This window comes from Xenia sp. Carnegie-2017, unplaced genomic scaffold, assembly GCF_021976095.1.
Source record: "Xenia sp. Carnegie-2017 unplaced genomic scaffold, XeniaSp_v1 HiC_scaffold_19, whole genome shotgun sequence".
Lineage (NCBI taxonomy): Eukaryota > Metazoa > Cnidaria > Anthozoa > Malacalcyonacea > Xeniidae > Xenia > Xenia sp. Carnegie-2017.
Genome location: NW_025813481.1, coordinates 4,041,698 through 4,065,580, shown reverse-complemented (window position 1 = coordinate 4,065,580; position 23,883 = coordinate 4,041,698). Strand labels below are relative to the sequence as shown.

At 35.9% G+C, this 23,883-nt stretch overlaps 3 protein-coding genes and 1 long non-coding RNA gene across 5 annotated transcripts; 1 reads left to right on the top strand and 3 right to left on the bottom strand.

The window, feature by feature from the left end:
• Window positions 1–588: 588 nt before the first annotated feature.
• Window positions 589–5,685, bottom strand: LOC124439302 (papilin-like). Its single transcript, XM_046989528.1, has 7 exons — window positions 5,664–5,685; window positions 5,480–5,531; window positions 5,346–5,399; window positions 4,356–4,538; window positions 3,480–3,578; window positions 2,220–2,315; window positions 589–1,592 (listed from the first exon to the last, which is right to left on the bottom strand). Exons 3-7 carry the CDS (start codon window positions 5,365–5,367, stop codon window positions 1,273–1,275), a joined length of 720 nt encoding a protein of 239 aa, XP_046845484.1. The 5' UTR covers window positions 5,368–5,399; window positions 5,480–5,531; window positions 5,664–5,685; the 3' UTR covers window positions 589–1,272.
• Window positions 5,686–5,838: 153 nt separating this feature from the next.
• Window positions 5,839–8,847, bottom strand: LOC124439301 (high affinity copper uptake protein 1-like). Of its 2 annotated transcripts, none has more exons than XM_046989525.1 (4): window positions 8,528–8,847; window positions 7,479–7,545; window positions 7,084–7,258; window positions 5,839–6,185 (listed from the first exon to the last, which is right to left on the bottom strand). In XM_046989525.1, the coding sequence occupies exons 1-4, from the start codon at window positions 8,627–8,629 to the stop codon at window positions 5,984–5,986; spliced, it is 546 nt and encodes a 181-aa protein (XP_046845481.1). In that variant the 5' UTR covers window positions 8,630–8,847; the 3' UTR covers window positions 5,839–5,983. The 2 variants fall into 2 exon arrangements, with proteins under 2 accessions (XP_046845481.1, XP_046845482.1); XM_046989526.1 differs by lacking the exon at window positions 8,528–8,847 and adding an exon at window positions 7,660–7,815.
• A 213-nt stretch (window positions 8,848–9,060) lies between these two features.
• On the top strand, window positions 9,061–19,248 carry LOC124439303. The gene is made up of 3 exons (XR_006946340.1): window positions 9,061–9,286; window positions 17,138–17,245; window positions 18,830–19,248. It is a non-coding gene; the product is annotated as an uncharacterized LOC124439303 (long non-coding RNA).
• On the bottom strand, window positions 9,339–23,874 carry LOC124439296 (abnormal spindle-like microcephaly-associated protein homolog). Its single transcript, XM_046989520.1, has 23 exons — window positions 22,951–23,874; window positions 22,198–22,423; window positions 21,902–22,078; window positions 21,540–21,596; window positions 21,136–21,390; window positions 20,585–20,652; window positions 20,362–20,503; window positions 20,111–20,241; window positions 19,716–19,820; window positions 19,329–19,399; window positions 18,931–19,006; window positions 18,712–18,861; window positions 17,749–17,937; window positions 17,358–17,556; window positions 17,154–17,224; window positions 16,787–16,858; window positions 16,585–16,713; window positions 16,106–16,135; window positions 11,773–16,026; window positions 11,021–11,213; window positions 10,495–10,649; window positions 9,901–10,053; window positions 9,339–9,780 (listed from the first exon to the last, which is right to left on the bottom strand). Exons 1-23 carry the CDS (start codon window positions 23,479–23,481, stop codon window positions 9,571–9,573), a joined length of 7,644 nt encoding a protein of 2,547 aa, XP_046845476.1. The 5' UTR covers window positions 23,482–23,874; the 3' UTR covers window positions 9,339–9,570.
• Between the last annotated feature and the right edge of the window lie 9 nt (window positions 23,875–23,883).

Sequence of the window (23,883 nt, the reverse complement as noted above, 5' to 3'; positions counted from 1 at the left end):
ACTTGAACCATATTTAAGAAGAACCTCATTTATAAAACCAAATGTTCAATGGTACCATCCTAAACTAGAACCATATTTAAGAACCAAATCAATAATACTAAATGTTAAATGGTACCATCCTAAACTAGAACCATATTTAAGAAGAACCAAATCAATAATACTAAATGTTTAATGGTACCATCCTAAACTTGAACCATATTCAACAAGAATAACATCAATAAAACCAAATGTTCAATGGTAACATCCTAAACTAGAATCATATTTAAGAAACACACCAATAATGCCACATGTTCAATGGTACCAACCTAAACTAGAACCATATTTAAGAAGAACCAAATCAATAATACTAAATGTTTAATGGTACCATCCTAAACTAGAACCATATTCAACAAGAATCACATCAATAATACCAAATGTTCAATGTTACCAACCTCAACTAGAACCAAATTCAACAAGAACCACATCAATAATACCAAATGTTCAATGGTAACATCCTAAACTAGAATCATATTTAAGAAACACACCAATAATGCCACATGTTCAATGGTACCAACCTAAACTAGAACCATATTCAACAAGAACCACATCAATAATACCAAATGTTTAATGTTACTATCCTAAACTAGAACCATATTCAACAAGAACCACATCAATAATACCAAATGTTTAATGTTACTATCCTGAACTAGAACCATATTCAACAAGAACCACATCAATAATACCAAATGTTCAATGGTACCAACCTAAACTAGAACCATATTCAACAAGAACCACATCAATAATACCAAATGTTTAATGTTACTATCCTAAACTTGAACCATATTCAACAAGAACCACATCAATAATACCAAATGTTCAATGGTACCAAACTAAACTAGAACCATATTCAACAAGAACCACATCAATAATACCAAATGTTCAATGGTACCAACCTAAACTAGAACCATATTTAAGAAGAACCACATCAATAATACCAAATGTTTAATGTCACCTTCCTAAACTAGAACCATATTCAACAAGAACCACATCAATAATACCAAATGTTTAATGTTACCATCCTAAACTAGAACCATATTCAACAAGAACCACATCAATAATACCAAATGTTTAATGTCACCATCCTAAACTAGAACGATGGTCACAACGAACGACATCCTTTCCTCGCGAAATAATACATCTATTATTACATTTTACTGTTATATGAGAAATCACTCTGAAAGCTCAGCTATCACAATAAAAACAATAGCAATTTTACATAGAGTCAACTCATTATCAGTCTTCTTTCCCTTCAACATTCAACTGCTGTCTTGTCGAAGTCTTTTTTCGTTTACGGCTGTATGATCCACCTATTCCGGGGTTCAAATCTCCGGTGGGCTGTATTTGCGATAAAATACCTGAGCCCACAGCCGGCTGCCCGTATGCAGGAGGCGGGAGACCAAAGCCATAATTTGGACCGAGTTCCTGAATGAAAGGCTTGATTGGTGGTAAGCTGTTCAGGCAAGTTTGTCGACATTTTGTCCACATGTAGTAAGGATTTCTTAAACACTCCGATTCAAACATGGCACATCTTGCATTAGGATCGTCTCTTATTTCTACGATGAATGCTTGATGAGAGTCAATGTCCCAATATCTTTAGTTGCAGAGATCAGATCGATCAAAATAAAACAAAAACGTCTCGGGGTGGGGAAAGATGAAGAAAGTAGAATTATTACATCGGCATTTCTAATCACGGACAGTCAAAATTTATTGTGAGAAAAACCTCGTCAACATTGCGCAATTTAGACTATAGCGTGCTTAGCATCATGATTTTATTTTATCACGTAGGTACGATTAAAGTACCATGATACTCCACAGATCTAGTACACAAGTAGTCAGGCAGGTACGTTTAAAGTACCCTAATACCCCGCATATCTAGTACACAACATACAATAGATACAATAGCATCGCCGTGACAACGAATTGCGAACGAATAACATGTATGGTTCTAACTACCATTGTCTCAACTATGCAGGACAATCGACGCCGCTATCTTACGCAGACTATGTCATATTTTGATCATTCAAGTTGATTCCCCAGAAGGAACGACAAAACTACTCTATCTTTCTGATAGTTTAAAGCTACAGTTTGTTGAGCATCATATTTATGTAATAGTAGCAAATAGTCAGTTAGCTACAGCACTAGGAACTAAGTGATAATCAATAACATAACGAGACACTCACTTGGACAATCTTGGCCTTTAGGTCCACTGGCAAAAGTAGTTCCATCCCAACAACAGTTGTATTTGGATGATTCACAAGTTCTGCCTTTTTCTCTATCTAACATGTCGTAAAATGAAATCTGTTATTTTTTTAACAACAAGTGGCATATTGAAGTCTCGTCAACTCCTAGTTTACAAAGCACTGAATGAATCATGTGGATTTCATTGACATAATGCAAATCCCTCTTGAGATATCATGTTTTGGGTTTTGACTATGTTCAGGAGTCGCTAAGTTTGATAAAAAAGCCAATTTTCACAAAAAAGCACCGTTTCGCATCTGTTTGACGCAGTTGAAATTTTTTTTAGTTAAACTCTTAGAGTACGATGTACTTAGTCTATTCTAATGATTCGATTGATATAGTAAATACCTTTTAAAATATCACGTTTCATTGCAGAAATTCAAACAAGAACTGCATCATATTTATTTGACGCAGGTAAATACTTTTAGTTCAACTCCTTCCTAGAGAAGCTAGAGTATAATATACTGAGTCTATCCTAACGATTTCATTGATATGGTACAAATCCCTCTTAAAATATCGTGTTTTGGGTAGAACGAATAACTATGGTTCTAGCTACGAGTTAAAGTTGTAAAATTATCATTGAAATACTAGCCACAAGTTGACTTTACCTATAACCATATGATATTGGCTCACACGAGACACCACTATAAAATTGCTCTACTAACATATATTTACAATTGTGATACAATTGTAAATATATAATACAATTCCACAATTTAAGTATATCAAAAACAAATGAAGCAGTGCTTGTTCACAACTTCACATAACATATTCACAAGAAACCGCAGACCTGCCAACTCACACTGTAATGCTGTGTGACACATGATTTTCTAGGCTTAAGTTCTCAAGATTTAACATCCATTTCACACAATTTTTGCCACAAATTTTATTCATAAAATGTTACTGAAATAGTTTAATGGCATACGATATTAATTTGTTACCCAATCAAATGTGGAATATCTATGAAAGTTCCAGTTAAGTCAATTTTCATTATGACAAAGTTAGGAAATCGGAATATCTTTGCCATATCTTTGCTCAGTAACACTCTACAATATTACTTCAAAGAAAAAGGTCTATTGCCTGTCTATATATTGAATTTAGATTTTGCAAGTGGGAACAAATCAATTCCTGCTTTTGACAGTTAAATTTTTAGGTCTTTTGAGGTTGGCAGGTCTGAAATTGTTAAAAACATCAATACTTACCACATAACTTGCATGTTATACGACAATAATCAGCAACCATGGGGTAGTTACAAAACTTTTTGGTTCTTTTACAGAAATCCTCATAAACATCACGGCATTCTAAATGGAAAATGTTATTCATGCAAAAACTAATACAATCCTGACATCATACAGCCACCAATACAGCCCTAACATCATGTAGCCACCAATACAATTCTATCATCATGTAGCCACCAAACAGTTCTATCATCATATAGCCACCAATATAGTTCTATCATCATGTAGCCACCAATACAGCCCTATCATCATATAGCCACCAATATAGTTCTATCATCATATAGCCACCAATACAGCCCTAACATCATATAGCCACCAATACAGCCCTATCATCATATAGCCACCAATACAGTTCTATCATCATATAGCCACCAATACAGTTCTATCATCATGTAGCCACCAATACAGTTCTATCGTCATGTAGCCACCAATACAGTCCCCTTACACATTAGATAAAACTAATACAGTGCTAGCATCAAGTAAGAGTACCATGCAGTCTTAGCTTCAGGCAAGAACCAGTACAGTTCTAACATCATGCAACTAAAGTTTTGTGCAAAAGTAAAATAACAGCAACACCTATGACTGTGTTTCTATTGCTCTAAAATCATTTTTAGCACAACAGTACGTCAAAATAATTATTTCTCTTTCAATAGATATACTTGTAAACAAAAATACATAAATGCAAATGGAAAGTGAAAACTGCAAGTGTCATGAAGTCAGTCAATCTACAAAGATTTCTTGGAATTTGATAGAAGATATTTTTTATGACCTTTCTATTTGCAGGTGAAACACACATAACTACCTCATAACACTGAAAAAATATCTTTAAAAAATACTTACGTGGACATCCTTTTCCAGCAGGTCCAAAAGCTGGTGTACGTCCATCCCAGCAACAACCATTTGGAGAAAGAGAACAATCGTAAGCTTTTGGTAAGCCTTTAGTAATCTTCATTTCATGCTCTTTACTGGGAACCAATTTTTGGTTTGAAAACACAGCAGGTTTCCTTACTGGATCCTGTGCACCTGTATTAAATGAATTGGTCATTAGAAATACAAATATAATTTGTGTAGTCAGGGCTTAAAAAAGCAGGTCATACGAGATGGATGGCAAAAAAAATTTGAAAAAATAACAGTTGTTTTGTAAAATTACACAAAGACAAAAATTAAAATGTCAGGTCAAATTTCTTTTATTTCGAGCCCTGCATGTCGTCGTATGGTAGAAATGACCCGTCACAAACGCAAACGTATAAAATAGTGAAACATTAAACATTACAAAAGGCAAAGTTTTGCGAGTTGATTTCAGCCTTTTTTAAGTTCAGTTTTACGCTTTTACGCGTACGTCAATTTTCTGGTCGCACGACCCATGAACAAACAACAGCTTAAATAAGCTCGAGCTTTGTCTGAACTTCGAGTAAAACAACTCTTAAGCCAAAATATAAATACATACATTAAAATTGAGCATTCAATTCGATATTAATACCATTTTTCAAGGTTTTCTCCTTCTTTCAACTGATGTACCCCCTTCGTAAATTTACAATTTGGCGCCATTTGCAATTACACGGGTGACGCGATCCCAGAAAACATTGCGTTTAAGACAAATATCAAGCCCTTGCCCCAAATGTTCCATCCCCCTACCACTCATTACACCCACCCCTTACCCTTCAAAGCCTTCGTTACAATTTTCATCTACTCCACTTCTACTTCGTTTCCACTTCCCCAATTAAAAATTAACAAAGTGACAAAATACATAAAACATTTTAGCACAGGTCGATTTTGAATATTCACGAGACTCTTTTACACATTGCTGTCGATTCAAAATTGAAAACCCACCTTCGCCTACAGTCATTGGCATTGGAAGAAACTGCTTTCTACCTTTTAGAAAACCTGAGCAAAAATCACGGAGAAATAACAACATTATTTTGTACATTTTTTATTTAATCAACTAAGTTATCAAACAACGTTGCCTTTTGCAGTCAAATTCCTTTCTTTCTTCTTCCATTTTCTCTCGTTCCCAGTCTTTGCATGAACAATTTCAACATACGGGCAAAAGCAAAAAAAAGCACATAAAAATTTTACTGAAAAATTCATGTTACGCGAGATTTCCTGGCCAAATATTGATTGAGCACGACACACAAGAATGAAATTTACCTGTTTATGCCAACGGGTACCTTGAAAGTTCACTATTTGGGTTTAGGTAGAGGCTAACACTGTTGGTCAAAGAATAAGTTTTAAATTTTGTTTCAAACGAACAGCACTCGACATTTTCTTCCTATTTACAGGAATTTAAAACGGGATACACTCAATCAAAAGAATCTACGATTGATTTTTCAATTATACAGTTCTACTTATTGAGCAATATTATTTAACTACAATAGATATAAAAATTACTCGATAAAATCACGTCAAAACCAGTTTTGAATTGTAATGACGACAGCAGGTTATTTCACTTCTTACGTCATTAGCACGTGTCAATGACAGTGTTCGTTTACGTCATAAGGACGATTGACTTTCCAACTGAAGATAAAATGGCCAAAACCAGCGCCAATACAAACAGAGATGAACAGCCAACCATTGAAAGTCATAGCAATTAACATAAGAAAATAACTGAAGGCAACTTGAATCATGTGTAAAAAGGACTGAAGCAAATGATGCCAGTTGCAGTAAAGATTTCTGAAAAAAAGGAAAGCAACTCTTGATATATAATGGCATTTTTTACAAGGCAGAATAATTCAGGATGGGTGAAAGTTTCCCTTAAAAACATTAACATATCAATAAGTAAAAGCAGTTGTCAAATATTGTTGCCATCTCTGTATGCAATACACTTCCAAAAAATCTCCCTATCACTATGAAAAGATAACAAAATTCAGCCAACAGAAACAGCAGACATGTTATGTCAGCAAAAAGTCACCAAAATCTAATCAAACTAGAGCACTCCCCAACAAAACCATCAAGAATCCATCCTTGACCTGAATAAGTCATGTGACAAGTTTAATGATTCACTGGTTAGCTAACTACCATACAGATAATTAAAATTTCGTACAACTTGGTTCATAATCAGTTCAACTGATATATATAAAATAGAATGGCTCATCAGAATGCACTTACTTTAGCATATATTTAGCTTTTGTATAGACATTGAAGACAACCAATACAACATGTTCATCAACATCTTCCATAATCTTGTCATTGCAATGTGTATTTTGTATTAAAGAATGATAAAAATTTGTGGGTTTCCCCGTGTGAGAATTTGGAGATGAAAACTACAAGAAAATGTCCAGCACACAAATATTATGAGGTTTTGAAATACTTCCACACTGTTTGACATTTTCTTGTGAAAGTAGATTTCCAGTTGCTTTCTTATGTGTTATAAATAGCAAAATCTAACAATCAACCCCTTGGATTGATTAAATCGAAATATGAGAAATAAAGTATTCATGATATCCTTGAATCAACAACGAGCCTAGCATGCTAGCGTTTCTGTTTGACATGTTAATGTTGTCACCAGGCATGTGGTCAAAAACATTTATCAAAACATTTCCAAAAATGCATCAATTTACCAAATACATACTTGTTTATATGCACAGTTACATCTTGTGGTCCTTTACTTCTGGCTGAAAGACCATTTTCTGAAACATTGTACGACACAGACGTAGCGTACTTATTTCTTAATACTTCTCGAAACACCTTGAAGCCTTCATAAAGAATTGCAAGAATAAAGACAACAACACATGACCAAACCATGCCTAAAAAAATAAATTATAAGATGAATGCAAAATGATGCCATGAACACAATTAACTGTCACAAATCTTGAAATTGGTAGAACTGTCAAATACGAAAGGCAGTTTATGCCATAAAACTCAACTGGGAATAATTGAATACTGTTCACTGACGCAAAGGTAGTAACCTGATCAACTCACATTAAAGGGAAAGTGAAAGCTATAAATTCTTTTTCATGAACCTACCTCCAATACTGTCAATGTCCCATTCTTTGAATAGAATAGTCGCCTTTGAACTGAATTGGAAATACATCTGTGGAAAATAGATTTGAAAAGATTAAAACATCATTCAGAAAGAAACAAAAACTTTCGTGACCGTTCGCCATTTGTATATTGACAAATATTTAAATCAAAAGCAAAACTCAACCTTCATCATGTGCATAGATTGTTTCATGTTGTGCATATTTGAATGATTCATCATCAAATTTGAATGATTCATTGTCAAATTTGAATGTTCCATGTTTACCAATTTACATGGACGAAAATAATTTTTCGATTGTCAATGTGACGACACTGCGCTGTAGCTAATTTATATTTCATGAAATTATTGCATGAAACGCACGTATTATTGCCATAACGACGGGAAATATCATGCATTCTGGAATGTGATTGGTTTAAGAGCATGGAACAGTGTCAACTAAAAACTTCCTTCAGCACGAATAAATGTTTCCGTTGTCGATTTTATATATTGTAGTTCGTGTTACGAATAAAGTTTTTACGCTGTATGAATAATCGCGAGAAAAAAAACGTCTTCAGATAATCTTTACATACATTTATAGTACATAATGTAATTGATTAGCTGGCCATGCCTAATTGATGAATGACTTGACTGAGTATTTTCACGGTAATGCTTGTACTGTATTAGTTTTCATTGAAATCAGTTGTAATCACGGATCAAACGATATGAATATAGCCTCCTTGCTAATCATAAAGCTTCCTCCACGCTTGTTTAACCCATTTAATATCCCTTTAAACTAGGTTTGTGATATAGAGCAGTCGTTTGCCAATAAACGATGAATTTGTTTTCATAAAAAATTCCCATCAATGTAGAACGATAATTTTACCAGCACTCGGTTTTGACGATTCTTAGAGCTTAATTCATCTCATAGAATGGGGTAATCAACATAATTTTAAACATTTAGTGTAAATCAAATTTACCACAAATCCTTACAAAGTAAAAAATCGTTTCGACAACGGATTCAGTTCAAAACTGTCCTTCAAGCACAATATGTTACCTCATGACCACCAGTGTGACGGCCCAGAACGTGATACGAGCCCATTGCTTGTGTTGTATTGTGTCCATGTCCATGTCCGTTCATACTATGATTCATATTCATTTTTTTGGTTCAAGTGGGATTGCCAACGAGTGTTTCAACTTTCACCCATCAATTTTGAAGAGCGAACAATATTAGACGCGTGAAGATACGGATACCTGATGCCTGTATTGTTGCGATACAGATGAATAATCCAATTGATGACGCTTCTCAACGTAAGCGGAGTTGAAACGATAAAGTAGATGACTTGTTTAAAGATGAAAATAGCAGCTAAGTACACATACTACGTACATAGTATTTACCAAAGGAGAAAAATCTAGCCACATTTATTGGCCACAGAAACTTGGCGTACAAAAACGTATAAAAACAAGCGATGTAAGGCCAATATAAGCCAAAGCTCTCAAAACATGTACATCACGTAGGAGAAACTTTAATATGCAAAAATCAAAAATATTTCAAAAATAGAAAGCGTAGGAAGTCAAACAAAAAAATGTCGTTACGCAATTAATGCCGAAAGAGCCAACTTTCTTTGACCTTTGAGCTTCATTAACAAAGAAAGAAGCGGTTCATCATGTCACTAAACTTAACAAAGAAACGAAAAAAATGTTTTCTAAACGTATTTGGTTGGCTATCAATGCATATTTTAGGAATGTCACAACTTTCCATGAATTATTTTGCGAGATTCGCCGAGGAGTGTTTACTTAAAGCTGAATCGCACAGGTAATAATTTAACCTCAGCTGAACTTTTACTTACACAGACAATCACAGACTGTTTCCCATCGAGTAATTTAATCAATTGATTTTGGCTAGTTTAAAAATAAAAAACTGCCGCGTTAAATCTGCGTTAAACAACGGTGAGTTTGAGCGCATAAGAAATAATTTAAAAATAATATATTACATACTGCCGCCGCATAAATTTTGACCTAAATATAAAAAATACTAGAATGTAATGGTTGTTATACGGGATAATCTAAACCTATCTATACGGGATAATCTAAGCCTATCTATACGGGATAATCTAAACCTATCGTTTCCATAAGAGTGATCACGGCTGTTAAGGCAACACCATAATTGTTATCAGTCTTGTATCGTCCGCCCTTGCCATTTTGTTGTTTCATCTTCGTGTTCCGTTTCATCTCGATTTCAAACTTCCTTTTTGTGATGGAGTAAATGGAAGATATCTTCATTGCAGCGTTTTCTGTTTTCAGTAATTTCTAAAGCCGAATCAAAACAGACAAAAGTTGCTAAATTAATTCGACATTACAAAGAATGACAAACCCTTTAGAAGAAATACATGCAGGCAGCTCTTGTCCTAGAAGTTTACTTCAGCTTACCTTTCTTACGTTTTCGTGAGTACATAAAATTGTAAGTAGCTTTGCAACGCTGAGGAAAATTTCCTTTTTCTCGCGAAAAATACATGCGAGTTCAAGTATGGTTTCCAATGCATTTTCTTCTTTTAAAACCACGGCATCCTGGGTGGCTGGACACTAAAAATGTGTCGCGCATATAGTTTATAGTCAAATCAAGAATGCCAAAGAGTATTTTGGTAAAAAAACATGGAATGCCTATTGTTTCGTGTTTTTATCAAAATGGTTTCTAATTAGATACATGATTACTTTAGCAAAAGTGTTTTGGTTTTTGTTTCAAGTCAGATATTAAAATAATGATAAAAAATTAGGTGCAATCTTTCTTTATTCATTAAAGTGGCAATATCTTCACAAAAAATACTACAGTTTCTCGGTCATTTATCAATAACAACCAACAACTATGGTGGAAAAACAATGCAGAAAGCATGAAGTTTTGTTGAGTCACAAAACAACTAACAATAAACCATGCAACAAATGGCAAAAACAACAAACTGATTACACTGCCAACGTTCAGTGACAGTAATGTTCAATATATATCAATGGATCTCAGCCCAAACTCACCTTGGACACATTGGTGAAAATATCTAACGCCAGTTTGATCAATCCCATGTGAGCTAGACTCCTATTTGAGTCTCGGATAATTTGGAAAATAACACGGAGAGCGTTATTCTCAACCAGTTGTTGTGAACACTTGAATGTCCATCTTGTTGCGACCTCTGTCGAGAAAATGGAGTATAAGGGATAACCAATACACAGTAGGACACTTGGGTGTACAGTAAATCTTAGAAAAAAGGATGATCAATATACAGGGGTGCAATTGGGTACATATCTTGGTATACGGTATGATCAATATACGTATAGTTGGATACATTTCATAGAATGAGGGATGATCAAATCAATACCCAAAAGGAAATTCGGGTACAAATCTTTTAATGCTGAAAAATACGGTTTGGAATGGGGAGGAAAAGCAAATGGACAGTATATAAGAATTCGGATAGAACTAATGGCAATTATGTGATTGTATGGGCGTTGTAATTTGAACAATATAATGGAGTGAAGATTGCAAAAATTAAATAGTGCGACATACCAAGATGAACCAGAGCTTCACGGACCGTTGTTAAATTCTTACAATTTAGTAAATAGTCGAGTGCAGAACGAGTACGATTGCAAAGCTTCATGGACTCGGTGACGTTGGAATTAGCCACAATAATTCGCTCTCTTAGTTTTCTAAACTTCTTCGAGTTGAAGCGCTTTCGAACGTTGTAACCTCGCCACGTTCTCTTTATGGTGAGAAAGGAAGAAATTATTGGCACATGCAGAAATATAGACTAGAGATCTTGAAAAAACAATTTAGGAAAGAAACGATTGTAACATGCAGAAATCTAAAGAGCTTGAAAAACATTTTGCTCAGGGGCTTTGAAAGCTTTCAAAGGTTGCGAATGTCTCATGTTCGCGATGTGAGACGTAACGCAAGAAACATAAAATAGTAAAAAAAATATTTCCTCAGTATTAGTTACTTTCAATTTTCTTTAGTTGTGTTTCATTACATACAAGTGACTTGCATATTTTGTCAAAGTTCACATCATTTAAAATTTTCTTCTTCCTTGTGCCCATTGGTTAATTTCAAAATTTTGTACACCTATAAAAATCCAGCATGCAATAGATCATACCCGTTAAAGCAAGAAGCTAAATTTGCGGGTGTCCTTTCTATAAGGTACAGCCACACTTTAAAGGTTTTTGGGCGAGCGGAAAGCTGGATACCCACTTAAGCCGCTAACTGTAGTTCGTAGTCACCAAATAGACGGGTTTTTATAAAATTGTCAACAATCACCAACATACCTGTATATTGATGATTGCTTTCATTTTTTTTCGAGCAAATCTTCGAGCTTTACGTAGTTCTTTATAAAAACGTCGTGTTTTCTTGCCACGAACATACGCTTGAACGATGTTGGTAGCGTGTTTTATTTCAAGATAACGTTTTCTTTGTGTGTGACATCGTACCAAACTCTGAATTAAAACAGCTTTGCATTTCAGTTTTAAAAATTCCACTCTCTGTTGCTTTCCAAGAACTCTGGCTCGTTCCGCTCGTTGAATAATTATGGCAGCTGTACGCATTGTTTGGTAAGTTTTGCGCGCTCGTTTCACACGGAAACGTGTTTGTGCCATGATTACCGCGTGTCGTAATTTGCAATAGCGTGTTCGCTGTGAGTGCATTCTTATAAGACTTTGAATAAGCACAGTACTATTTCGTTTTTCCATGAATTGAATCCGTTCTCGTTTTCCCAACATCCGTGCTCGTTGTGCACGTTGTAACACGATAACAGCTGAACGTGATCTTTGAAACGCTTTTCGTGCATGTTTCCCACGCAACATAGCTTGAAGCTTTATAATGGTGTTTCGAGTAAGCATATAACTCATTTCATCGCGTTTTGCACGAAACAAACTCTGCATAGAAATGGTGTATTTTTTCAGCTTTAAATATGATGTTCTTTCTTCTTTTCCACGTATTCTCGCTCTTTCTCTGGTTTGAAGTATTACAATGGCTTTGCGTAGTTTCTCATATCTAGTCAAAGCTATTATTCCACGGATAAAGCTCTGAATCTTTATGGTAGCCTGTCTTATAAGTTCATACGCCTTCCATGCTCTATAACCTCGATAGCAACTTTGAATTTTTATAGCACTTATTTTCATCTTCAAGAACATCTTTCTTTGTCTACAACCAATCACAACTGCTCTACGATGACATTGAACAACCAACGCAGTAGTTTTTAGACTTCTATATCTCTCAAATGCTTGCTTCCTTCGAACTAGAGCTTGGACAAAGATTATGGCATTTTTTATCCCCCTATACTCGGTTGCCTGCCAGTGTCCGCGATAGTACGACTGTATCACGATGGCAGAACGAATCCTGGCGACATGAGCTCGAGCTAAGTGACCACGATAGGAAGCTTGTATAAGTACAGAAGATCTTTTCAAAAGAAGATAATGCTGACGAATGCTCTTGGCCGCCATATTAGCACGAAGTCGTTGCTGAAGGACCAAAGCAGCATTTTTTTGAGAAGAAACAGTTTCCAAAATTTTGTTGACCAAACGACGTTGTCTGTACCTACGGTAACCATGTTGAATTATAATACAAGATCTTTTCAATTTTTTATAGTGATCTCGTTCCTTCTTGCCAAGTATTTTTGCTCTGTAACAAGTCTCGATGAAAATTGCCGTTTTTCTCAAGGTGATGTATCTTTTACAGTTCACCCACAAGCGGAAATAACATTGTATCCGTACAACACATGCACGTTGATATAAATACCTTTGTCTTGCAACATGCATCTTCCAGTAACTTTGAATACGTGTAGCAGCGCGTTGTCGTTGAATTTTGCGACGTGCTAACCAGCCACGTGTGAACGCCTGCATGGTCACGATCGCACTCCTTGTTTTAAGGAACATCCTCCGTTCCTCTTTGGCCCAACAACTTGCTCTATAATATAACTGGATTGTTCCAATCGCTTTGCGCATGCTCTGATATTGTTTTCTGCATAACCATCTTCTTACAATAGCCTGAACGGTAATACAAGCACCTCGTTGTAAATGATATCTTTTTTTAATCATCAAACCTTTCTTGTGGGCACGATAACGTTCCTGAATGACCAAGGCAGCTTTACATGTTTTTAGATACTTCTTACGCGCCTGCATGCCACGTACAGCGGATTGAAGAGAAATAATTTTCCTTAGGATATCCCTGTAGTTTCTTCTTGCAATAAAACCACGGAACTGTGATTGGAGAAATTTCACGGACCGTCGTTTTCTTTGGTAGTCAATCATCGCTTTTCTGCCCAAAATTGTGGCTCGTCGCCTTCTTTGAAGTAAGAGAACACAACGAGTCACCCTTAGGTGACGCTTTCGAGTTGAATATCCTCTGTAAGCACTCTCAATTTTGATAGCAGCATCATTCATAATTTTCAACTTTTTCCTCAACCAATAACCACGTAGAGAAGCTTGTAAAGCGATAATAGCTTGTCGTTTAGTCTGGTACTCCATAGTATGACGTCGACACAGTTGATTGGCTCGCACCAGTCTCTGAAGGTGTACAACCGTGTTTTTCAAGTGTTCATATTTCTTCTTTGCGATTCTCATACGTAGACAAGTTTGTATTTTCATAACAGCGTTTCTAGACTTATGGTAGCTAATCTTCTGAACGATACCTCTCCAGAATGACTGAATTTTAACTGCAGCTCGTTCTCTGTGTGCTATCCTGCGAGCCAGCAGTCCTCTGGTGAAAGACTGAATGGTGATTGCGCATGCTCTCATGTGTTGATATTCTGCTCTTGATTTGCGAGCGTTGAGCAAGGCTCGCCAACGAGTTTGAATAACTATAACAGAGCTTTTAACACGTTCGTATTGTCTTCTGCATAATCTTCCACGAACAAAACCTTGAAGGCGTACGGTTGTAGTTCGCTTTTGTATGAATTCCTTGCGGGCAATTCGAGACTTGCGGGTTGCACGATACTTTTGTTGTATAAAAATGGCCGACACACGCAAAGTTGAGTACATATTTCTCTGTTGATAACCTCTGTACACAGCTTGTATTCTTACTGTAGCATTTCTCAGTCTTCTCATTTCCCTTCTCACTGCCCAGCCACGTGTGTGCTTCTGTATGGTCACGATTGCATCACGTGTTAAATTATATTCGTTTTTCATCCGATGACCAAGATTCCATGCACGATACCGTCTCTGTAGAATGATGGCACTTTCCTTCAAACATACATATCGAGACCGTGTGACGTAACCGCGAAACGAAGATTGTATGAGAACGGCTGCAAGGACTTTCTGTCTAAGTTCTTGACGAAAACGATGAACGCGTACAACAGCCTGGAGTTTGATGATTGATCTACGGGTCTCTAAGTATTCAGCACGAGCGATGAGCATTTCTCGAAATGCACGAAAACGCGTTTGCAGAACAACTGCAGCAAATCTCATTTTTAAGTATTGTCTTTTCATGATGTAACCACGGACTCTGGATTGGATAAGAATGATACAAGTCCTCTGTTTACTATAGTTCATACGAACTTGATATCCTTTCCATAATGCTTGAAGCTTGATTATGGCGTGTCTAGTGTTCTTGTATGTTTCTTGAACAATTTTTGACAATACATAAGCTCGATAATGACATTGCAGGACTCGTGAAGCATCGTCCCTTTGTTGCAGTTTTTTTCTCGTCGTGTAACCACGAACAAATGCTTGAATCAAAACTATTCCCTTCTTTTTAGCGAGATATTGTCTCTGAGCTTGGTGTTGCCTGTAGTAGGATTGCAAGAGGATCGTGCTGGATTTTAGTTGCTGGTATTTTTCCCTTGTATGTTTACCCAGTTTATAAGCTCGCCATTTTTGTTGAATAAGAAGGATGCCGGACATCGTCGTTTTGTACTTATTACGAGAGATATTTCTTCTAACAATGGCTTGTAACTTGATGATAACACCTCTAATCCTCACATACTCCCGTCGATACACACACATTCTCATTGACTTTTGAATTGTAACGATGGCTCTGGAAACTCGGACTTTCTTTCTAGTTGCATTTCCACGGTAAATTGCTTGCAAGTTCGTTGCGACAATTCGCAAATGAACAAATCGGTCTCTAGTTTGCTTTGCCATCAACTTCTCTCTGTAACGTTTCTGCAGAAAGGAAACGCTCGCCTTCAGATTTCGATAATGTCGTTGAACGATCCGCTTTCTCACTTCAGACTGGATAACCAATGCAGCCTGTTTCTGTGCTAAAAATTCGCGCCTTGTTAGATAGCTAAGCCATCGAGACTGAATAATTCGTGCCGCTCTTATTTTCTCTACATGACGTCTTGCCATCTTGCCACGATACAGTGATTGCAGACGCAAGGTAGCCATCCTGAGATCTTTGAAATGTTGTCTAGTCTTCTGTGCAACGCGATAGGACAGGTAGCATGTCCGGATGATATTTACAGCCTGGTGTCGATGATGGAGATTACGTCTTACAAGAAAACCGCGAACGTATGCTTGGATTATTCTAGCCGAATTGAAGATGAGAACTTTCTGTTTTCTTTGCATCATCAACCTGGCATGTTTCTAAAATGACACCATCAAAATTATACAATAAACCTGTCTTCCAGCTTCAGGATAGAACACAACACTAACTCGTTCCTACCTGGATAACACAGGCAGCATAATTCCTTCGCTAAAACACGAAAAAAAAGAAGAAAAATTTCTTACGTAGCAAACTACTATAGATTGCTTTGCAACTTAGACAAAACAAAAACAAACAATTCCCAAGAACAATCTCGAAATTCATCGTCCTATCCTAGCCCCCTGGCCAATCACATGCTATAATAAATACTATAGTGTCAAATTTGATTATTTGAACTTTGAAGTGTTGAGTCACACAGCCACTTTAGCATAGTAACTACGACTACTTATGTAGTATCCTAGCTTTAGTACACTTACTTGGTATACTATACATGAAGTACAATGTAATAGTGTACAAATATGTATTCATCAATAATCTATAAATCGATAATCTACTCATCAATAATCTATTACAAATCTGATAAACAACGACAATAAATACTTAAGAAACTTTAAGTTAGTTTACAGATAAACTCGATACTTAAGAAGGTCATACTTTACCTTGAGCGCAATCAATTGCTTGCTACGGAAGTACTTTCGCCAGGCCATTTGAATTACTCTAGCTGCACGACCCTCTAGTCTCAGATCCAGTAAACGAGCGCATAGGTAGGAAATATATGTAATAATTACCTAAAATAAACACTCAACACATTTATAATGTCAAGAAAGCGCCTGTCATTCAACTTGTTCTCTATTAACATACTTTTTCATCTGGTAATGTGCAGGATATATCTTTAAATTTCAGCATCCTAGGCAAATCACCTAACGCTTTCACCTGAAACAGCGACAAAAGTTAGGACAACATAGTACATATGAAAAAAAATTTGATCAACTTGTTATAATGTAAATATTTAACGTTGAATGTGATTGGATGAATTGTGCTCACGATGTTTAAACTAAATAAGGAAAGCCAAATTCATACTAATAATGAAGTATTCACCCTCAAGAAAATATCGAATGAGTTGCTTCTTTGTGAAATTCACAGATATAGTGACACCTTGCTTGTGAATTTGTCGGTATAATTTTTTATTAAGAGAAAATTTTTTTCATAAAGGAACGAATGAGCTAACCTTATCTTGAAGAAGTTCGAAGTTTCTTTTCTCGTTCTCTTTAAGCTGGGCTGTGTTAAAATTGGCGCTATCTATAATATCAATACCACAAGGTAACATAACTGAACATGACAAAGCACGGTTTCAAAAGTATAGCCAACAAAATTTAATCTAAACTAAAGCACCCCAAGTGGATCCATCAATACGAAAAAAAAATATCCATACCAGAATCCTTATGACAACTGTCGTTGTCAGAGTTAAGACTGTCATCATCAAAACTTTTGTTATTTTGCAGTATGTAAGGATTGCGGGTTTGGGTTGTCTCTTGACAAATTTCCTCCTCTCTCAAAAGACGTGGATGGTAGTAATGAACTAGATAACACATAGCTCGTCCATCTGACATTGATACAGTGAAATTATCCACCTTTAAAGAAATACGTTGATTTAGTACATGACTTATATAATTTATACAGCAATTCATTAAGTATGTAATTAATGCAACATAATAAAGTATGTGATATATAATTAACGTAGCATATAATTCAGTTTTATGTGATTCAGTTTTTTTCGCCAGCGACTACAATAAGATCCACGTGTTTTTCTTTAAATTACGAACCTTGACGTTGAACAGGCGACAGACCGACTGACACCACGTCAAAAGCAAAGCCAATTTCTCAGATTTGTTGTAAACATCATTTGACGGGTTGATAAAGTATTTATGAAGATTAGGATTTCTTTGATCATAATACTTTTTTAGAAATTGGATTTCATCTCTGATTTGTTTTTCATTGACAACCAGATTTACCTAAATTTATTAAAAAAAATTTGATTCAAATAAGGCAGCACTTTATTTAAGAGTGATTTAAGCAATACGACCCCATTGCTAGTTCAAAGATACTATGGCATGCACTATCTATGGCTTATCAAAGGTTATCACAGTTTAGCACACACTATTCATGGTACATGACAGGTTAACATACACTATCCATGGTACATTACAGGTTAACATACATTTCCATGGTACATTACAGGTTAACATACATTTCCATGGTACATTACAGGTTAGCACACACTATCCATGGTACATTACAGGTTAGCACACACTATCCATGGTACATTACAGGTTAACACACAATATCCATGGTACATTACAGGTTAGCACACACTATCCATGGTACATTACAGGTTAGCACACACTATCCATGGTACATTACAGGTTAGCACACACTATCCATGGTACATTACAGGTTAGCACACACTATCCATGGTACATTACAGGTTAACATACATTTCCATGGTACATTACAGGTTAACATACATTTCCATGGTACATTACAGGTTAGCACACACTATCCATGGTACATTACAGGTTAACACACACTATCCATGGTACCGGTACATTACAGGTTAACATACATTTCCATGGTACATTACAGGTAAGCATACATTTCCATGGTACATTACAGGTTAGCACACACTATCCATGGTACATTACAGGTTAGCACACACTATCCATGGTACATTACAGGTTAACATACATTTCCATATATATCATATAATTACATGACATCGTTGATACCTGGAAATGTAGTATAATAACCCAGAGTAAACAAAGCGTCTTTTCACGATGACCGTCGACAATGTGCCGAGGATTGACGGAATTTAGTTCATCTGAAATAATTCTCCTCTCTTTTAAGGCACTCAAAGCAATATCTACGTTGTGGATTTTCTGGAAGGAAAAAATATTATTTTCATAAATATAATATCAAATACTCTTATACAAATCATGCACACTGACCTGAAGTCTGCTGATCGCTGGCACACGTAGCTTTCCTGTCAGAAACCACTGCTGGGTCAAAAGCTCAATAACGCGTCTAAAATAAACAAACAGAAAAAGAAACAAAGTTGATAAATGGGAAAAACAGATGCATGCATGTTGAAGAAATGTACTGTTGATGCATGATTTAAATCTTTAAAAAGCCTTGTGAAGGAGCCAACACTTTTACAAAAAAAAATGAGCGCCGTGTATATCACCGTAAGTTGTTAAATTTTAACTTTGACAATTACAAAGTAAAATACAACAAAAAAGGTTGCAAGTTTAGCAACCTTTCACCGACAGACGTGAATTGTTTAACTTTAAAAGATATCATAAAGATACAAAATGGGATCCTTGGGATGATCCCACGCGAAACCTACGTGATCCTAACGCCATCGCGAAGATCAATAGCAAGGTTTGTCACAGCATAATCCATTTCGTCGAGAGGAGTCTGGTGACGAAAAAATACATGACTAAGCAAGTACATACATAGATGTATAAATGTATAATACAGTGGCGTAGTCAGCTCGCAAGTGTTGGTCCTGCTATGTAAATTTCAGATCATTAACATCATTCATTTCTTTAGAAATCTGTTGTTTTTACAATTGAGTGAACACAGAAAAATTAACATAGCTGGACCGAATTTTCGGGCCGGCTAAGCCCCTGATATAACAATGTGTCCTGCCGGCAATCCCCATCGTGCAATGGTGACTCCTGCACTTGGGACACGAGATGTACGGCTTAAACAACACATATCCAGAGATTACCTGTTCGTGTGTCACGACATAATTAAGTAGACCAAGATGTTTCGTTATATCACCTTCGCCTTTGAGATAATCGCGAGAAAATGCAAGCAACAACATACGACTACTCTGTAAGGAAAGTGTACTTATATTAAGTTTTTTTATAAACAACTATATTTTGTTATCTCTCAGTTTTACTTCACAAGATATTGATTGTAGAATCACTATAATTTTACAATTTGTAATATGTATTTCGACTTCACAGCCAAATTTAAGATATATTATCGTTGGGGAGAGTTGCAGTCTCCTGAGGGATTAATTAGGACCCTGAAGGATAACTCCAAAAGAATCGTTTCGGTGCCTGTCCTTCGACTGCAAGTGGTCATTTGTCAACTTTATAACACATAAATATCAATTACCTTGAATTCTGCATCCTTGTTAAACAAGCAAGGATCGTGGTCTATCAAACGACTTAACTTTGCCTTGTCCAGAAACAGAATCAACAAAAGAAATTTCTTTAAAGTAAACTTGTTGAGCGCTTCGTAATAACCTTAAGAACATATAAAAAGATCTTAAGACCTATCAATACATTAAAACTATCGTCTTGGGGAAGCGCAATTCATAACAAGTCGAATTTGCATAAAATGCGCGATATGTTTAAACACCGTACCAGGTCTGTACACCTCTGCCACAGTAGCATGACGATAGCGTAGCGCAACGTCGGGATTGGCTAAAAATCTTCTCTTTAAAAATTTTCTTATACCAAGTACATCGTCATTTGATTGTACTGGTAGCACCTCACCATAGATAGTCTTTAACGGAAAAATAACACGATGAGAGCCTTAAAAATATTTCAATCACGTAAAAACTTGCCTTCCATTATATATCCATACCTCAAGTCCAATACGAAGCCAAAGAGCATTGTAGGAAAGTAGCATTTTTAACATGGATTCTTTAATGCCTAAAATAAATCAATACGATTTCATCAAGTTGTTTTAATTGATAAAAATTACTCATTCCATGGGATGTTTTGGGTGAAACAAGGAGTACCATTGGAGAAGACGAAGAAAAAGTAGGCGTTATCAAAGGATAAGTGAAAGTTACCAAAGAGAAATTAGGATGACGAAGGATACGTGGGGATAAACAAAGGAAAAGTATAGGGAAAAGTAAATGGAGGGTTATTTAAGATTTCTTTCTTTCTCTCCTTCTTGAAGGCTTTACTCTTGTATATTAGCTACCAAAGTCCAGATGTGCCTATCACGATGTTCTCATATAAACATTTCCACAATTTTGGCTGTAGTAAAGACATACTTCAAAACATCGCTGTGATCTACAAATAAATTTCCCCCCCACCATCCCCCCCTCCCCACAAAAAAATACTAACCAATCACTACACCACACATGTAGGAACGAGGACATACTGAGGTTTTACAAAAGTTTTTACCTAAATCTTGATGGAGATGTTTGTCGGAACGGATTGCTAGACGACACATCTCAACTTCTGACTCAATTGTCTTTGCAACTATTGCAAACGGTTGCGATTGAAAAAGCAGGCAAGCACTGCGTCGAACACGTGACATCTTTCTGCGGGCTGTGTAGGCACGCAAAGACAATTCTTCCTTAGTGGGAGCAAGATGCTGTTCACGTGAATAAACATCGTTGACCGAGAAAATACCAGACGATGAACACGTGGGTTGAACTGCAAAAAACACAACTCAACTTATCTTTGTAACACTAAAATACTCATTAGTGAAGGGGGATTAGGTATTATGCAGTAGAAAGACCTTTACTTAACCTACAAGGATATTACAAGATCAGTCAATACAGTACGTTATACGTCTGCCTTACCATAATCTCCAAGTTCATCGGGTGGGGTGAGAACGTAGTTTAACCATTGGGTGAATCCTAAAAAGTTTGAACAATCATAGAATATGAAGCATGCTGGAGATAGAGAGAAAAGTAGTAGAAATGTTGACATAGAGAGTTTATCGCAAGTATACAGCTATAGTTCTGTCTAAAAATGTACAGATGATTGAAAAATATCAACATTGAGAGTTTTGTTTTAGTATATATATATATAGATACATGTTTGTAGATGTAGATCGTCCATGTTAGTAGAGTCCTGAGAAGGACTGTTGGTATTGATGTTGACTGACGTTTCGAAAACCTTAGCAATGTTTCGACTTTCATATACGTCCATGCTTCTTTACCTCTTTCTTGTTTCTCTGTCCATTTCTCATCATAGTACATATTTTTTGCAGCATAAGGTAGCGGATGTCGAGGAAGGTTTCGTTCTGTAGTGAGATGCTTCGTTAGATTCAAATGTGAAGGTGCCACACCTTTTGAGGAAACTTTAGCTTTGAATTTTCTTGCCATTTTACTTTCTCCTATAGCATGTTACGGAAAGTGGTTTGCAATAATCACAGTGAATAAAAGACAAAGCTCTCTGTGAAGAAGATAATGTGTATAATGAATGTCATCTGAGTAACTTCTTTTTGTCACAAACCTTTCATAGTTTTGTCTTTCATCATTGGCAGTCTATTTTCCACATTTGATCCATGATTTGAGCCTGAATCTGTTTTGGTAGGTTTAGGAAGCCCAGCATTGTTCTCTTTAAGGATTCTCTTTGGCGGTACTTTCTTTGAGGCTTGCTTGTTGCTCATACACATCTTCCTTTTGGTTGAAAAATGTCCATTAGCTCTTTTCATATCTTCAGGTAACAAAATCTTCATCTAAAAAATCAATATGCATATGTACTGTAAGAGACTGACAATATCAAAATAATGAAGTGTGTTGAGATAATCATTAGTTAATATTGATTGGTCAAATTTGTCACATGTCATAGTTATAAGAGCGTTTTAATAGTATCTGCTAAGCACAGTTGGTTGAATTGACAATGTGTTTGCAAATGGGAATTTATGTAGATCCATTCATTATTAGTAAACATGTATGTTTTCATTCTTGCCTACTTCCACTATCACAACTTCAGCAAAATGCCAGAACCAAAATTCTGTATTAATGCAAAATGGTTGCTCAACAAAAATGAATTTAAAATAAGTTTAATTCCAAGCAATGAAATAATTTATCATAAATTCAAATAGTTCATTCTTTCATAATGCATTGGAATTATTGAACGGCATTATATAACGATAAATGCTCCACATAGAATTGGATATTTATGACATTATAATCTCAAGGTTCAAGAACATGAAATCCCAAATCTGAAGATATAAAATATCTAAAACGTATTTCCACGAACCTTAGGCTTCTGTTTTACAGTTGTATCAAACGCACTTCCAAATAAAATAAGATTCAAACGATTGAAATCGCCCAGATTCAACGTCACCACTTCACGGAAACTTCCCTCAGTAGTTGGTGTCCAGACTATAGGTAAATCCATTTCACTAAATCCTGGAATTACAAATTCTACATCCCGATGAAGAGTATCAGTAAAGGTGCATTCTTCGCCATGTTCAACCGGTTGTAAGATCTTGAACCCTTTATCCTCAGGCCATTTGTTCAAGTGCAAACATTGAGCGATGCTCAAAGGATTTTCAATAACAACTCTTTTAGTTCGACTACGACCAATTTTAACTTTTCCAAACGATATCCTTGGTGTGTTTGCAAACATAGAAAGACATAAACGAGGACTTTCGCTTAATGAGCTACAAGCACGTCTTTGTTTGTGAGGTGTATTTGGTCCGTACCATTTTCCGTGAGTTGTTTTTGTTATTTCTTCTCTGTTCTCATTTGAAGGACTCGTCAAGTGTTGTTGCTCGTGAGCCCACATTATCGCTTAACTTTCGAAGGGAAGACTTGTACAAGAAATACAGTTTGGATTACAATTACAATGAAAGATTGGCAAGAACCTCGACGCGATTTAAAACCATAAATTTATAACTTCTTACATGAGTACTTTAAAAAAATACATTTCCCCAATTTAACGACTATAAACTTCTTCTTATGATTTGAATTTCGTCTTCGGATCGAGTAACCAATCACCGTTCTTCTTCTGTATACATTCTACCAATCGGAAGACATTACAAGTAACGCCATATTGTATCTTGCCTGCAGTGACTACAGTGTAGTCCAAACTTTCGTCGTATATTTCAATTTTATATGAAAATCAAATGCATGAAAACTTTTTCATCAAGAAAATTTTAAAATAAAAAAATATAGTTGAAGCTCACGA

Bases quoted from the DNA above. Each gene is read 5' to 3' on its own strand.
- LOC124439302 (XM_046989528.1), bottom strand. From the start codon at position 5,367: ATGCCAATGACTGTAGGCGAAG. The intron at 2,316-3,479 runs GTAAGTATTGAT...ACGACATGTTAG, and splicing joins TATAACATGCAAGTTATGTG to ATAGAGAAAAAGGCAGAACT. The intron at 1,593-2,219 runs GTGAGTGTCTCG...CATTCATCGTAG, and splicing joins TAAAGGCCAAGATTGTCCAA to AAATAAGAGACGATCCTAAT.
- LOC124439301 (XM_046989525.1), bottom strand. From the start codon at position 8,629: ATGAATATGAATCATAGTATGAACGGACATGGACATGGACACAATACA. The intron at 7,546-8,527 runs GTAACATATTGT...TATTTTCCACAG, and splicing joins GTCACACTGGTGGTCATGAG to ATGTATTTCCAATTCAGTTC. The intron at 6,186-7,083 runs GTATGTATTTGG...CCTTTTTTTCAG, and splicing joins GTAACTGTGCATATAAACAA to AAATCTTTACTGCAACTGGC.
- LOC124439296 (XM_046989520.1), bottom strand. From the start codon at position 23,481: ATGTGGGCTCACGAGCAACAACACTTGACGAGTCCTTCAAATGAGAAC. The intron at 16,027-16,105 runs GTAGGAACGAGT...GTGTCATTTTAG, and splicing joins ATGCTGCCTGTGTTATCCAG to AAACATGCCAGGTTGATGAT. The intron at 11,214-11,772 runs GTATGTTGGTGA...CTCACCATAAAG, and splicing joins AAGCAATCATCAATATACAG to AGAACGTGGCGAGGTTACAA.